At 39.6% G+C, this 13,913-nt stretch overlaps 1 protein-coding gene across 7 annotated transcripts in view; it reads left to right on the forward strand.

Annotated features, from left to right (window-relative positions):
• LOC119746376 (MAP/microtubule affinity-regulating kinase 3-like) overlaps positions 1-13,913 on the forward strand; it is a 74,719-nt gene that overhangs the window by 37,076 nt on the left and 23,730 nt on the right. For all 7 annotated transcript variants that reach the window (XM_038223288.1, XM_038223290.1, XM_038223283.1 and 4 more), the window contains exons 5-7: positions 7,451-7,499; positions 10,463-10,599; positions 12,977-13,033. In XM_038223288.1, coding sequence (XP_038079216.1) covers positions 7,451-7,499; positions 10,463-10,599; positions 12,977-13,033 — 243 coding nt within the window. The remainder of the gene's footprint in view (positions 1-7,450; positions 7,500-10,462; positions 10,600-12,976; positions 13,034-13,913) is intronic.

Below are 13,913 nucleotides of genomic sequence, written 5' to 3' on the forward strand. Positions count from 1 at the left end.
ATCTTTTTTTTCTCTTTCCTTGCTGTTGTCTATAAAGTGTGGGTTAGTACATTTATGTGAATTTGAACAGAATTTGTACATGTGCATGCCCACGTCAATGTCCACGTCCATGTACACGTTCATGTACATGTACAAGCCCATGTACATGTACATGTACTGTACATGTACTTCACAATTAACGACACGGAGCCGTTTGTCATTGTTTACAGTGTATGTATACAGGTTCTGCAAGTATTGGCAGATTTAAGTCATTCTCATGTTACCAAAATGGTCTTTTGACAATCAGCAATCAATGCAGTTGCATGTGCGCCAAGTTCACTGGATAGACCTTCCCACTTCTGCTTTAATTTATAAAATAAAACAACTATTTTCAGTTTGTCACACCAGTGACATTCTGGTGAAAGTGTTGTGTTGTTTACTGTATTTTGTTATACTGAATGGAGTTTGGGAAGAATTTGTCATTTTTGAACAGGTGCAAGTGCATTGATGCATCGTCATGGTTTCCACTTAATTGTCGTTTTCATGTACATGTTCGTGTACAAGCACTGAACATGTACGTGTGCCTGTGAGCATTTGTCCCATCTGCACTCGTCACGAATAACGACAATCTCAGCAATCTCTGAATCTTGTTGGATTAGCGAGCACGGACAGCCAACATCTTGGACAGGTTTTTTGCTGTTCAGTTAGGCCGCCACGTCCTTGGACTCTGTATATGTCTGGTCTGCGTTCCCATCCTGAACCGCGGCCAATCTATATACCACATCTGTTTTCTGCATTGAACTTGTTCCGAAGACAGGTGAATCTGGCCTTCCCGAGCACACTCTTCCTTCGATATGCTTTAATTCTCTCCAAATTAAATTAATCTTCACAGTTTGAACTTCAATCAAACCAAAACAGTTGAACCATTTTCTTTGTTTTTATTCATCAACATGCACCGGTATTTTATAAATCTGTTCAATGGTATATGTGTACTAATAGTTTCTTTGATTGAAGATAACAGGATAACGATGTTAGTTGGCATTATTTCATGTTTGCGCTGTATCCTTGGTTCTTTGTAATTTTTCTAGTAATTCGTGCAAAAGTGATTCACTTTTGAATGAGACAACGACCGAAAAAATTTTACTTTACAAATTTAAAATTGTTTGTTGCTGCCTGACGATAATTGTGTTTTCGCAGGGTAGGCTGGTTCCTGCCCCACAATCAGTATTGATAATGTACGGACCGGGAGCCAGTCTGCTAGTAAAGCTGATCTGTTTGTGCCCAAAACAAAACCCTTGTTATCAGAGGGTTGCAGACGTCAATAAAAAGGGGTGGGAAAGAGGCTTTTTGTTTGAATAAAACATAAAAGTTTAACTTTTATTACTAAGAGAAAAAAAAAGAATTTGTTGAAGAGCAGAGGGAATGCATCTGTAAGATTCATGAGTACAAGAATATTTATACACAAGCAGAAATTGGTGCGACTAATGAACCAATTAGCATGAGGATTTGACGGTGACATTTGAGACAACTCTCCAGTTGCCATGGGAACCAATATCCTTAGTCTGCAAAAATGTCTGTCTTCGTAACTAAAATATTTACCTAATGATGCATGTTTTGTTGTCATTAGATTTGAGGTCGTGTTGTTTGTTCTGTCATGAGCTATTTAAAGATCTTTCACATTGGACTTCTTTCTATTTTTTTTTCGCTCCAAAAAGTGACTCACTGAATTAAATACACCTGTGAAACATGAATACAGATATCATTATTACCGGAAATGGTACCTACCTAGGGAGACATTCCCGTAGGGTTGTGCACAACTTTTTCCAACTTTAGTGACCCCTAACCCGAATTTTCCCTTATCCTATCCCCACACATTTTGGTATATTTATGTTTTGGACCACGAGCAATCGAGCTAGCGCATCTGCGACACTAAAATGTTGCCTCTAAATACCGGTAGGAGTTGTGACATTAGGGAGACTTTGAAATGTCTCCCTAATGTTTGGTGTCTACCTAAGGTATAGTATAGTGTACATGTAACTCATGACAAAAAAGGTCTCCTTATGTGTATCGTACATTAACAGGCATTTAGAAATTAAAAAAAAAAAAAAAATAACTACACGTGTACTGTGAAATTCTATGCATTACAAAAGGAGATGTTGTGGGGGGGGGGGGGGGGGAGGGGTATATTATTAGGTAAATCCTTAGTTTTTTATCTTGTGTTGTTCAGTACCTGTATTTAGCTTTGGGAATCAGAGTAGCAATGGGGTGCTGCACTTTTTCACCTCTTGGGGCTTGAGTCACCGTCAACCCACACCCCACTCCCCACCTCCCCACCTCCCCCACCCCTACACCCCGCCCCCATCCTTAGGTTCACCCAAATGGCCTGTGTTTCATATCCACTCTGAAGCTGACAATAAAACCAGGAAACCTGTAAATATTTTCTTCCTATTTTTAATTCTTTATTAATGTACCTCAACTAGTTTGCTGTGGTTGGCAAAATATTTCATAACCCTTCCCTTGTAGTATCACAGTATCATTATTATGTGTTTTTCCTCTCACCCTGAGAGTTCTCCCGCTTTTATTTATCGCCCTTCTCTTTTCTTGACAAAAATTAAGTTTTTTTTTTACAATTGTCCTAAGAGAGTTTTGGGGACAAGCTTTTCCTAGGGCCTTTCGTTCGTGTTTTGCAAATGTCTTGCAGCATGTGACCCTCCTGAATGAGTGCAACTGTGTAATCTGTTGACAGAGAACTTGTACACATTGTACATGTACAGTCCTTGTGAATAATGGAATACATGTACTGTGCATGTAGGACGGGATACCGTAGTTTGATAGATTTTTCTTTCTTGTTCGGGAGTCTTGCTCATTTGTAGTGTGTTTGGGCTGCCATTAGTCATGAACAGTCTGTACATGTTCATGTATGTCTATTGATTCTGCCTCGAAGGTATAATCAATGGTAACACATGTAGAAGAAAGACTAATTTGACAGAATCCAGCCTTGTATGCCTTTTCTGTACATGTCTATGAACATGCAGATGTACCATGTGTTGGCTTTAATATGTTTGTAAGATGCACATGCATGTCTTGACATAAAGCCTATCATAGTATCAAAGGGTGTATATGTACATGTACATGTACATGTACATGTACTTCTCAACCTCCATTTTCTAGAGAGCCTGTAAGCAAAGTAGTGCACATGTACATGTACATGTACATGTACATGCACATGTAACGGTACATGTGCATTTATGTGTATCACGAAGATGTACATATTTTATGTACAAATATGCAGTTCTACACATGCATGCATGGATAATGCATACATGTAAACCTGACTGTGATTATGACTTACCAGTACATACCGGTATTTATATTGAAGATATAATTTAAAAAAATCGTAAAAAGATGGTTTCAGGAAAGTTTTTGCAGATATTTATGTACATTATGCGCGGTGCTTTAGCATGGGCAGTGTCTATATCATATTCTAATCAAGTAATATTTACATACCGAAATTCTGTCCCTTGTTAGAGCACGTACATACAATGTGCACTTTAGCCTAAGGGGTACATGACTTCACAGTTCAAACAGGAACGTTGAGCTGCAGACCTGTGGAAGCTAATTCCATTCATGTAAGTGTAATCAGGCAGTGGATGTTACTGGCAGACTGAGATGTGCTGTGGACTGAGGCAGCCTGGGCTAGCCTAAATCGATTAGGTCTTCATGTGTAGGGCAGAGATGTGACTGCACTGTGTTCAAACTGTGATTTGGGCTTCCCACAGTACTGCAAAGAAGTGTATAATAAATGTAAATGGCTAATTGTATTGCATGGACTTATTGTCTTGTGAAGTCCATTCTTAAAGGGAAAATACAACATTTGCAAACATCAAAAAATAAAACTACCAAATCATTTTGACATATCTTGCTGGACTGTTAGTGAATGACAGTGTTAAGCATCCTGTAAAATCATGGCACCTGGTATACTGTCATTTTCAAGAAAAGTGGTATTTTTGTATCAATTTCCAACGCTGATCGGCCGACCAGCGTTGGAAAAAACTGGCTTTTTTTCAAATACTGGCCCCAGTTGACCATCGCACTTGTTTGCAATCGATTACCCACCTATGAACGGGTACAAGCCAGCTAGACTGGTTCCCTGACCTTACAATTCCCCAATATATGTAAACTGCTCTGTTTCTTCTTAAATGGAGTCAGGGAACCAGACTACAGGAAAATGAATGTTTTTCTTGGTTTTTATAGCATTTTCGAACCCAAAACCTCCAAAAAGTCAGTGTAACTATATTTGCTATATATTTCCAACCCCCCAATTCCATCCATTTCTGAAAATTACAGCAAAAGCAAATGATGTATATTCCCTTTAAAGCCAGAGTCCATCATTTGCAGCTATCCAAAAAGTAACTGGAGTAATTATTGTTGAAAAACATACTTGGTTGAAAGATAGTAAGGGGACTAAACTCCCTGTGAAATTACTCTCTCTGGCATGCTGTCATTTTGAAGAAATCAACAAAAGAAGGCCTTTCCAACGAAGCATCGTAGGAAATTCAAATTAGTAGTTCGTTTTGTTATTCAGCGAAGCACACGCAAGCATTGGCACAACGCACGCGCGCGCGCAGTTGCTATAATTCGTCGGATCAGTGCGCGACATTGCGTAGAGTGCAATCGGCTCAGTGTGAACGTGTCTCGGACGCTGGATTCAGACCCAATTCAAAACATGATTCAGCAACTTTTGATTTGAAACCGAGATCCAAGAATGTTGTTTTTCTCGAAATATACAGCTAAAGCTGAGCTGAAACTTCATCAGGTTAGTTGTCAGCACCATTCTTTAGATCTTGAGCACTTTTGTTGCTTCAAACGCACAAAATGCACAAATTACAAATGATGGATTATACCTTTAAGTTATCTACATGTAAATGTAGTGTGATTTGTTTCTGTAGTGTAATTTGGCAAACAGAATTAGACGCCATTTTTGAGGTGTAACCACGCCCGCACGCATAAGACAAAGTGTGCATGCGCTTTGGTTACCATATTGGCCGAAGGAACCTTGAGTGCGTGCATACTACCTGAGCTCGACTCACGCAAGCCTGGTGCCACCTCAAAAAATGACTGTCGCCCACCCAGACCCATACATGGGGTGGGTTTCCAGACCCTGTCTGATTCCATGGGCTTTCCTGGGAAATGTTTGCAAGGGTTTTCGGCTCTGCTAAAACAAATAAAATGTCTTGATTTTTGTCACTCATTTTCCCCCGAAGGCTTTGAGCTACTGTGCCGTTGTACTTTTGAGGGACCCTTGGTTGTATTATCAAAATGACTTAAAATTGAAAGAAGAATATTAAGAAAAGCTTGTTGAATCCAACTGTCTTCATCATGGAACAAACAAAGTGTTTTCATACAGGAATGAGAACTGAAGATAAATGTACAAAAAAGCCTGAAGGTCCTGAAGGGGAGGGGGGGGGGGTCTTTAAAGAGCAAAAAGGATTCAAAGTTTTAGAGACTGCACAGCCATGCCCGGTCACGTCTGTGTTACATTCTGCAAACATTCTACAATGTGATCCATAAATTTATTGACGATGAATAGAGACATGATTTTGCTGTAATATTGAGGAGAAATCATGAAGTTCTTTTTTTTTACTTGGGGGGAAAAAGAGCTGGCTTGTTTTCCAGCTGGGTTCAAGGTATGCCATTACCATGATGAATGATGTTGATCCTTGATCGATAGGCTTTCTAATGTTACCAAACCTGATCAGTGCCGGTCTGTTTATGTATGCATGCTTGCGCTTGCGTGTGACATGACTAAGGATGATATGGAACATGGACCTCACTACATGTACAGGGATGATTATTTTCATTGCCTTAACCCCAACCCCTTAGGCCCTGTTGACGAGGAACCATCCTCAATCCTGCAAAATCCTCCAATTGCCACCATGTAAAAATTGGATTCAGCCTCAATCCTCCAAAATCATCCCTTTTTTTCTTGAATTTGTTCAGTGGAGGGGTGACAATTGCTTCAATCCTTCAAAATTCTCCAACAATCACTGTTAATGGGTTGAGGCAGTGCCGATGACATTCAGAATAGTGCGGATAATATTGAGCATAATGCAGGGCTCAATTATGCATTGCTGAACATAAAGAATGCTGGGTACAGCCTACAAAGTCGACGCAATTAATGCATCCTCCAAAATCAACCGACACGTTTTTGTCATTCAGCCTCAATCCTCCGAAATCCTCCAAAACCGCCTGGAGGATTTTGGAGGATTGAGGGGGGTTAGGGTACCGTTAAGGCCTAAAAAAACAAGGCCTAAAAAAATGTAGATGTTGTAACCCTGTCATACTTGGATTTTTGTAAGGCCAAATTGCCGACCTCCAAATTTTCATTGCCACATTTGGCAAAAAAATAAATAAATAAATTGTATATTTTGAAAATGAAAAAAAGTCTTAACCTACCGGTATGCAACGTTTTTGTGTGTTATCGGTTAACTGAACAAAAGCTTATTTAATTTGAAGGTATCCTAAGGTTTAGTATGGAAGACCAACGAAAAACAACAAAAACGCTTGCAATATAAAATTATTTTTCTACCTACATTTACCTACCTGGATAATTTTTAGGGCGTTAGCGTAAACACTCTTTATTTTTCTCGGCCTTGCCCTAATTACCTGGTCTTCATGACGTCGCTAGGACTAAGGGACATTATGCAGTAAACGTGACATTTATGGATGTACACGAACAAACATGTATGTATGTACATGTTCGTGAGGATGTGAGGCATCCAGTTTTGGCCTCAGAAATATTGGTTTGTGCAGATGAGAGCTGTCATGGTTTTCTAAGGGGACAAGTATGCATATGAGGGGCCACTTGAGCATGCAAATCCAATAATGACCTAAACTTTACATCCTTACATACATGTAGAAATGTGACTCATTTTAGGGAAATAGCTCATTTCTACTACTGTACAATGCAATTGGGGAGTTTTGTTATGTTGAAGAAATCAGTATTATAATGTTCAACACTTGATGATGCTACCTTATAAAGCATTTGCAAACCAAAAGAAACAAATTCAAAAGTGTCATTTAAAAGTCCTTTGATTTTTAGCTCAGTGCAGTTACATGTATAATTTTTGAACTTTTACGGATCTGAAATGTCGGGTATGTTATCGTCAGATATCATTTGACATTTTGATTATCCCTGCATAATGTAAATTGCCCAGGCATTTAAAAAGGAAAATTGGGGAGGGGGGGTGGTAGTACAATAAAAAATAGAATAGTGTAAATAACTGTCGCATATTGCTATCATTTTTCACACTGTGTAAGAGAACGTTTGCTTTGAAATTAAATTCGGTATTAATATTCACTAACAATAACATGAGCCGTTTGTAATTCTTTACCAACTGTGAGGAAAAAAGCTGAAATTTTCTCCAAAACATTTATCAAACTTTGTCTCTTGTTTTTCTGTCTTCAACAGGTGTACAGAGAAGTAAGAATCATGAAGCTAGTAGATCATCCTAATATAGGTGAGAACTTACATGTAGAAAAGTCCAAATTCAGTTTCAACATTTTGGTTTGTTGACTTGGTTCAAACGCTATGAAATCATTAGGTAAGTTTTTCTGGAAAGAATGTTGCATCCTGATGCCAATTTTTTTTTTTTTTAATCATATATCATCTCAGTGGAGGTCAGTCATTGCAGAAATGTTGAAAAGACATGAATCTGGGACTGAGAAACATTTTCATTTTTGTTAGAAAATACTTTGAAAATGCACTCGACTCTCCATAGACTTTGTTCACAACCAAAGGAGTGGCATCAGGATACTGCATTCTCTCCCTTATTCTTTCATTTCCCGGTTCAGACTTTGTGAATGTAGCTCTTCGTGCCAATTATGTTGATATATCTCAATCATGCTGTCAAAACTGAAAGAAAGTGAGTTTTGGATGTGGCCCATGCCCCCAATCAACCAGTCCACCTGTCTCACGTTATTCATGGCTCAAAGTGACGCTTGAACCATCACATCACACGTTTATGACTCCCTGCTTCAGCGCGGAGACATAAATATCCACCAACCATATTTTGACTCACACAATTGAGCATATCACATGACACATCGTATCATGTGACAGATCGTACCGCCACAACATCTGTGGCATCGTGTGGATCGGTTCCCCGTTAAGATTTAGAGCGTAAGCGGGTCGTGACTCAACGGATTCCTCAGATGTTGGGGCTAGCGTCGGACGCCCATACCGTCTGTCTGACCCGTTAACAGTACATGCGGGATCATTTATAATGCATAGAGTGTGTTTATAATATTAACATCTTGTTCTAAATATAAAATGTGCAACATGAGGATGTGATGGTACCGGTATCATATAATCTCTCAACATGGAGAGGTATGTAAGGGTCATGTTACACTAGTTGAAGTTCTTTCCATAAGGTTCATCATGCGATACCGAATGATATGAAAATGTGATGGTAACATGGACCTTGGCATCTGTACGGTCTAAAGATGTACCGGGTATCCAAAAGACTTTATTCACCATAGCTGGCCATATTAAATTGAAAGCAATGTAAGGCCAAAAAAAAAAATAGTCGGAAAAAAAAAAAAGTCCGTCTCTGGTCAGCGCACGCGTCAATTTTAATCATGCGCGTCAACCTTTTTTTTCTCCAAAATGTTCCACGGTAGCTCCAACAGCGCCCTCTATTGCCGCACCTCCTCAAAATTTTTTACCAAAGAGCACCAAGGAATGGGAAATTGCACCAAGGCAAATGATCGAGGGCACCAAGGCAAATTCTGGAGGACACCAATGTACATGAGGACACCCAAAAAAAAGCAAAATAGTACCCCACCTTGTCTGTACAATCCAAGCTTGAAAAAAAAAAAAAGCAAAAAAAAAAAAAAAAAAATCCGCGTCGCCGCATCAATTCCAGAACTTTGGTCTGACCAGAGACTGAGTTTTTTTTTTTTGGCCTAAATTCTTCATATTTTTGGAATGTGTGAGTAGAAATGAAAGCAATGAAAGAAAACTTCATTACAAATTAATACCAGTCTGCTCTGATGAATTATTCTAAATTTGTGATTAAACATACCCTAATTTTTTAAGCCATATTTAAAAAAAACCAAAATTTAAAAGTGAGGCTTGGCACGCACTCCTATCATAAAATAGTCTGACACCATCCCATTCAACAGTTTACAGTTTATAATGAAGAATGTTCAAAACCTAACCTGTTGAAATTTCAGTCCAGTTGATACTACACTTTTCGAGGAAACAGTGAAAAACTATGCACAACCTTTTGATCACGAAACAACATTTTGTCAAATGCACTCTTTATTCCAAAAATTAGTCAATTGACTGATCGCTGGAATCACCTACATTTCTTGATTTCTACAAAATGACCGCAAGCCGGACGGAATAATTTCATGAGGTGTTTAGTACCAGTACGATCTTTAATCCAAGTAGGCTTTTGTTTTGGATAATAATTTGGTAGGTTACTTAAGGGATACATGCACATGATCCTATAATGCCTTTAACCCTAACCATCCCAAATCCTCCAAAATCCTTTTTGCAAATTGGAGGAATTTGCAGGATTGAGGTTACATGGCAAAAGTGTTTTGCTGATTTCGGAGTACGCACTGTGTCAAGGTCTTGGGCCGGACCTTGTGTTGTTTATGCTCAGCCGTGCATAAATTTAGTCCTTGATTATACTTGACATCCTCCACACTGCTCTAGGATGTCACTGTCTCTGCCTCAGCCTATTGACAGTCATAGCCGGAGGATTTTGCAGGATTCAGGCAGTGGTCACCTCTCCATGGACCATATTCAAGAAATAATGGAGGAATTTGAAGGATTGAGGCTGTAGGCTATTTTTCCATGAGGCCAATTGGAGGATTTTGCAGGGTTGAGGCTAAAGGCCTAGGGAGTTATGGTTAATATAACCAAATGTTGCCACTGAAGTTACATGTACTGTGCTCTGTTTATTGCTTACGGTTTAAGTACGGAAAGCTTAGCAGCACTGTGAAATTGAGAGAACCTTTTTTGGGGGGGGGGGGACAAAAGTCCAATATATGCTTTCATGCATTGATTTGAAATGTCTGTTATTAATGCAAAAGTCATGAAATGTTAGGATGAGATGCTTTCGTGAAGGTTTTTTTTTAGTTTACATAACTTTGCATTTCCTTCCAACGTTTTAACAATATTGTGAGAACACCAACTTCCTTGGCATTTTCAGACAAACTTAGATTACAGAAGATACTATTGAACAAAAATCTGTAAGGAAAATATGATATTATTCATGTACATTTGTTGTATGTGTGGGAGGATTCAAGTGGTTTCATTTTTCATAATTTATGGAGTCTTTATATCTGAAATTAATGTAAATTTGCTTTATGATTAACTGTCCAGGAAGGATTGTTCTTGTGAATCTCATCTGTGATGTAATGTTTTAAAATATTTTTTTTTCTTACTTATTTCCTTTTTGTTACCCAGTTAAACTGTTCGAAGTGATAGAAACAGAGAAGACATTGTACCTCGTCATGGAGTTTGCCAGCGGCGGTGAAGTATTCGACTACCTTGTGGCCCACGGCCGGATGAAAGAAAAAGAAGCAAGGGCCAAATTCAGACAGGTATGTCGGGACAACAAAAAGTCTGTTATGCTATCGTCACCCCTACCCATGTTGAAATCATCACGGGTTCCATCAAGCCTTGGGAAGGCAAAGCGTAGCGTTCACACTTACACCAAGTTGTACAGGGTCAGCTGTTGATTCTGGATTTTCTACCTGGGTAGAGCCTCTACCCTGGTCCTGACCATGGTTAGATTTTACCAAGGTAAAGCGCAGTACCCATGTTTGATTCTTGCTAGTGTGAAAGGAGTTCTGAAGTCTCTGTGTTTGACCCGGGTCCAACACAGACATTTTGGATAGTGTGAAAGGCCCTAAGGAGGAGGGGCTATTTTGTACAAAATGTTTTACTATACCTCATGAATATTCAATAGGCAGCCGCGGCAATTCATTGGTTCATTCCAGCAACTCAAGTGTGTGAAAGTCTGTACTATTTACCCGCGTCTTCGTACGCGCATGTGATGTGCAAAAACCAGGGAGGTACTATCACACACTTAGGTCGCAGCCTTAGATTTGTTCCAGTAGTGTGAATCTTTTAACCAATGATCATCCAACACCTCGGGGTCATTAGTTTTCAACATTTCCCCATAAACCATGTTGTATTTGTTTACTGTTGCCTACACATAACCATGAAGCATCATGTTCACACACATACGGAATTGTAAAAAAAATCTAGCAGCGTCTGATAGTTGTGCATGACGTTACAAGGCTAACTTAATTTCAGAAACCAAAAAATTCCATGAGCCATCAGTTTACAAATGTCAGAGGTACATCTGTGTGATAGCAAGACATTGAAGATGATTCATTAAGAAAGATGGATCCAGTCAAGACATGACGGTAGGAACTCGGGTCTACTCAAGTTACTGTCAGTGATATGAATGAGGCACATGCACTTAATGATTCCAACTTTACTTCCTAGCCGGAATAAATCGTCTTGGAGTCTTTGAAGGGAAAAAACGTTGTTAACGCTGCTCTTATGTCATAACTTGTTAGTTTCCAACGCTTGACCGAAGTCTGCAGAAGGTTCTTCTAGTCTTGTGTCAGTAATGATTGTCTGATGAAATTCCTATAAATTAAAAAATTCTGTAGAATATTCATGTGACGCTCATCAGAAACGATCATCCGTTGGCATTCTGTAGATTCCGTAGAAATAGACCAATCCATTAAGGCCAGCTCCACGATGCCTTGATCATTCACAACCGTGATTGATGTCTGACATTAGGGCTGTCCCCAATATATCAAATATTCCGATGTTCGATCGTCAACCGTACATGTATATTGGAATAGCTTTTTTTGCCAATTTGAATTTTAACCAGTTCGCGTTAGAGGCCGTGTTAACACGCACTGGCTGTTTTTATACACTGGCATGGCTGACGGGTTAAATTGTCAAGCGTGCTTCGACTCGCCTCCAGGTGACGTCTAAACACGCTAATCCCTTGTGCTTTTTGTACACACACATAAAGTCCATGTAGTCTGTGGAGGCGGACCGTGTGCTGACCATTGTGTGGGCCGTTGTGCACGGCCTATTGTTCTACAATTTGCGCTCCGTTGCACACCCCGGAGTGTTGAAAACTATGAGGTTTTGGCTAGAAATATCGTACATGTTGAAATGACTCTTGTGAAATGACTCTTACGCAGCTGGCGTTCTGAAAACTTGATCGGTGAGTTTCAAATATTTGAATACATGTATTTGGTTAAACACAGTTTCGAATAATCAAATACGAAATTATTTGGAAGTGGACAGCCCTATCTGACATGGACGCGCAAAAGTCCGACATCTGTGAACATGCAAATGACGATTGTGTCTGGAACATTCAGTGTGGCATGGGAGAAGCACACATGTTGTTGCCCATGTGCCCAGTAGATGGGGCCTAATCAATCAATCTATTCTACGGTAATATCGACAGACCACATGTAAATGAAATTATTAGAATTCTGTGCAACGTTGAACATCTTTGATGCAGAAGCTGAAAGCTTCTGTGGCAGTTGCATGAACCTGCTTTGTGAACCCGCTTTATAAAATACGTTAGTGAAGGGCAAAACTCAATGTTGGATTTACATCATCCCGACTCACATGCCATGTTATGGGTACCCACTGCTCTATCAGATTCGAATCTGCCAGCCAACCCCGCAAGCTTGGTGGTCGAGTGGTAAGACGTCTGCACTAGTAAGCAGGAGGTCATGGGTTCGAGTCCCACCTGAGTGATTTTTTTACACAATCACTCGGGACAGCACTGAGTATAAAGTGTTTATAAAATACTTCGGTGAAGGACAAAACACAATGTTGAATTTACCGGCACATCACCCCGATGCAAATTCCATCTTACGAATGGCATGAACCTTATTGTTTCTTTTTCCTTTCTTTTTCGTCTTGGTTCTGCAGATTGTTTCCGCAGTTCAGTACTGCCATCAGAAAAGGGTCGTCCATCGAGATTTGAAGGTTTGTGATACCTTTGCCCATTTCCGCTTAGCAGGAAATATAGCTAAATAAATTTAGAGGCTGACCAAAAATAAACCGAGAACCAGTCACATGCAGTATCCAACACATGGTAGTTTGGTTGGTAACCAGTTCTTTGCTGAGCGACATTTATCTGATCTTAGCCAATTTCCATGCATAGCAGTTCCGTGGTCGTTATTTTTTAAAATCGTAGATAGACCTGTGAATGGTCTATCTTTGGTACATCTTTACAAGTGCGCATAACATAGAAATACAAATAAATTGTGGAAAACCATTTGGTGTCCAGTTCTAAAACTAATCATGCTGCACATGCCCAGGAATTTGGCATCGCATCAAGTGAAAATCCAGCTTGGCCAGAAAATCTCTGGTCTTTTGACGTACAAGCCAAACCTACCGGTATGACCAAGGACATTGCAAAATTGGTTTGAACCATAATTGCGGTGATGATGTCACTAAAACAGGAAGACGGAATTAACTTAACATCGGGAGTAATACCCATGTGCCCCCCTTCTCTCTCTTGGGGTGCGTTTGAGTAATGAGAGGCCGTGAATTCATGGGTTTGCTTCTCTCTTTTTTTCTTCTTTTTTTTGAGGCAGCAGCAAAATGGCCTTGTGCACTTGCTTTGTTGCAGATCATTGGCATGTTGTGCGGAGTCTTGGTATTGAAACGGCAGGATGTATTGCATTAACCAAAAAAATTAGGCACAAAGTCAAGAACACTTGGAATCACTTTCAGGTTTATGCATGTCACAATTACTCATTGAGTTCGTGACAAGAAATGACAACATTTTATAGTGTATTTTATTTTTTTCCCTTCTGGGTTTGCCAATATTTAAGACATCTAGTTTTCCCCCGCACTATTT

The sequence above is a fragment of the Patiria miniata genome, unplaced genomic scaffold (genome assembly GCF_015706575.1).
Source record: "Patiria miniata isolate m_02_andy unplaced genomic scaffold, ASM1570657v1 HiC_scaffold_7, whole genome shotgun sequence".
Lineage (NCBI taxonomy): Eukaryota > Metazoa > Echinodermata > Asteroidea > Valvatida > Asterinidae > Patiria > Patiria miniata.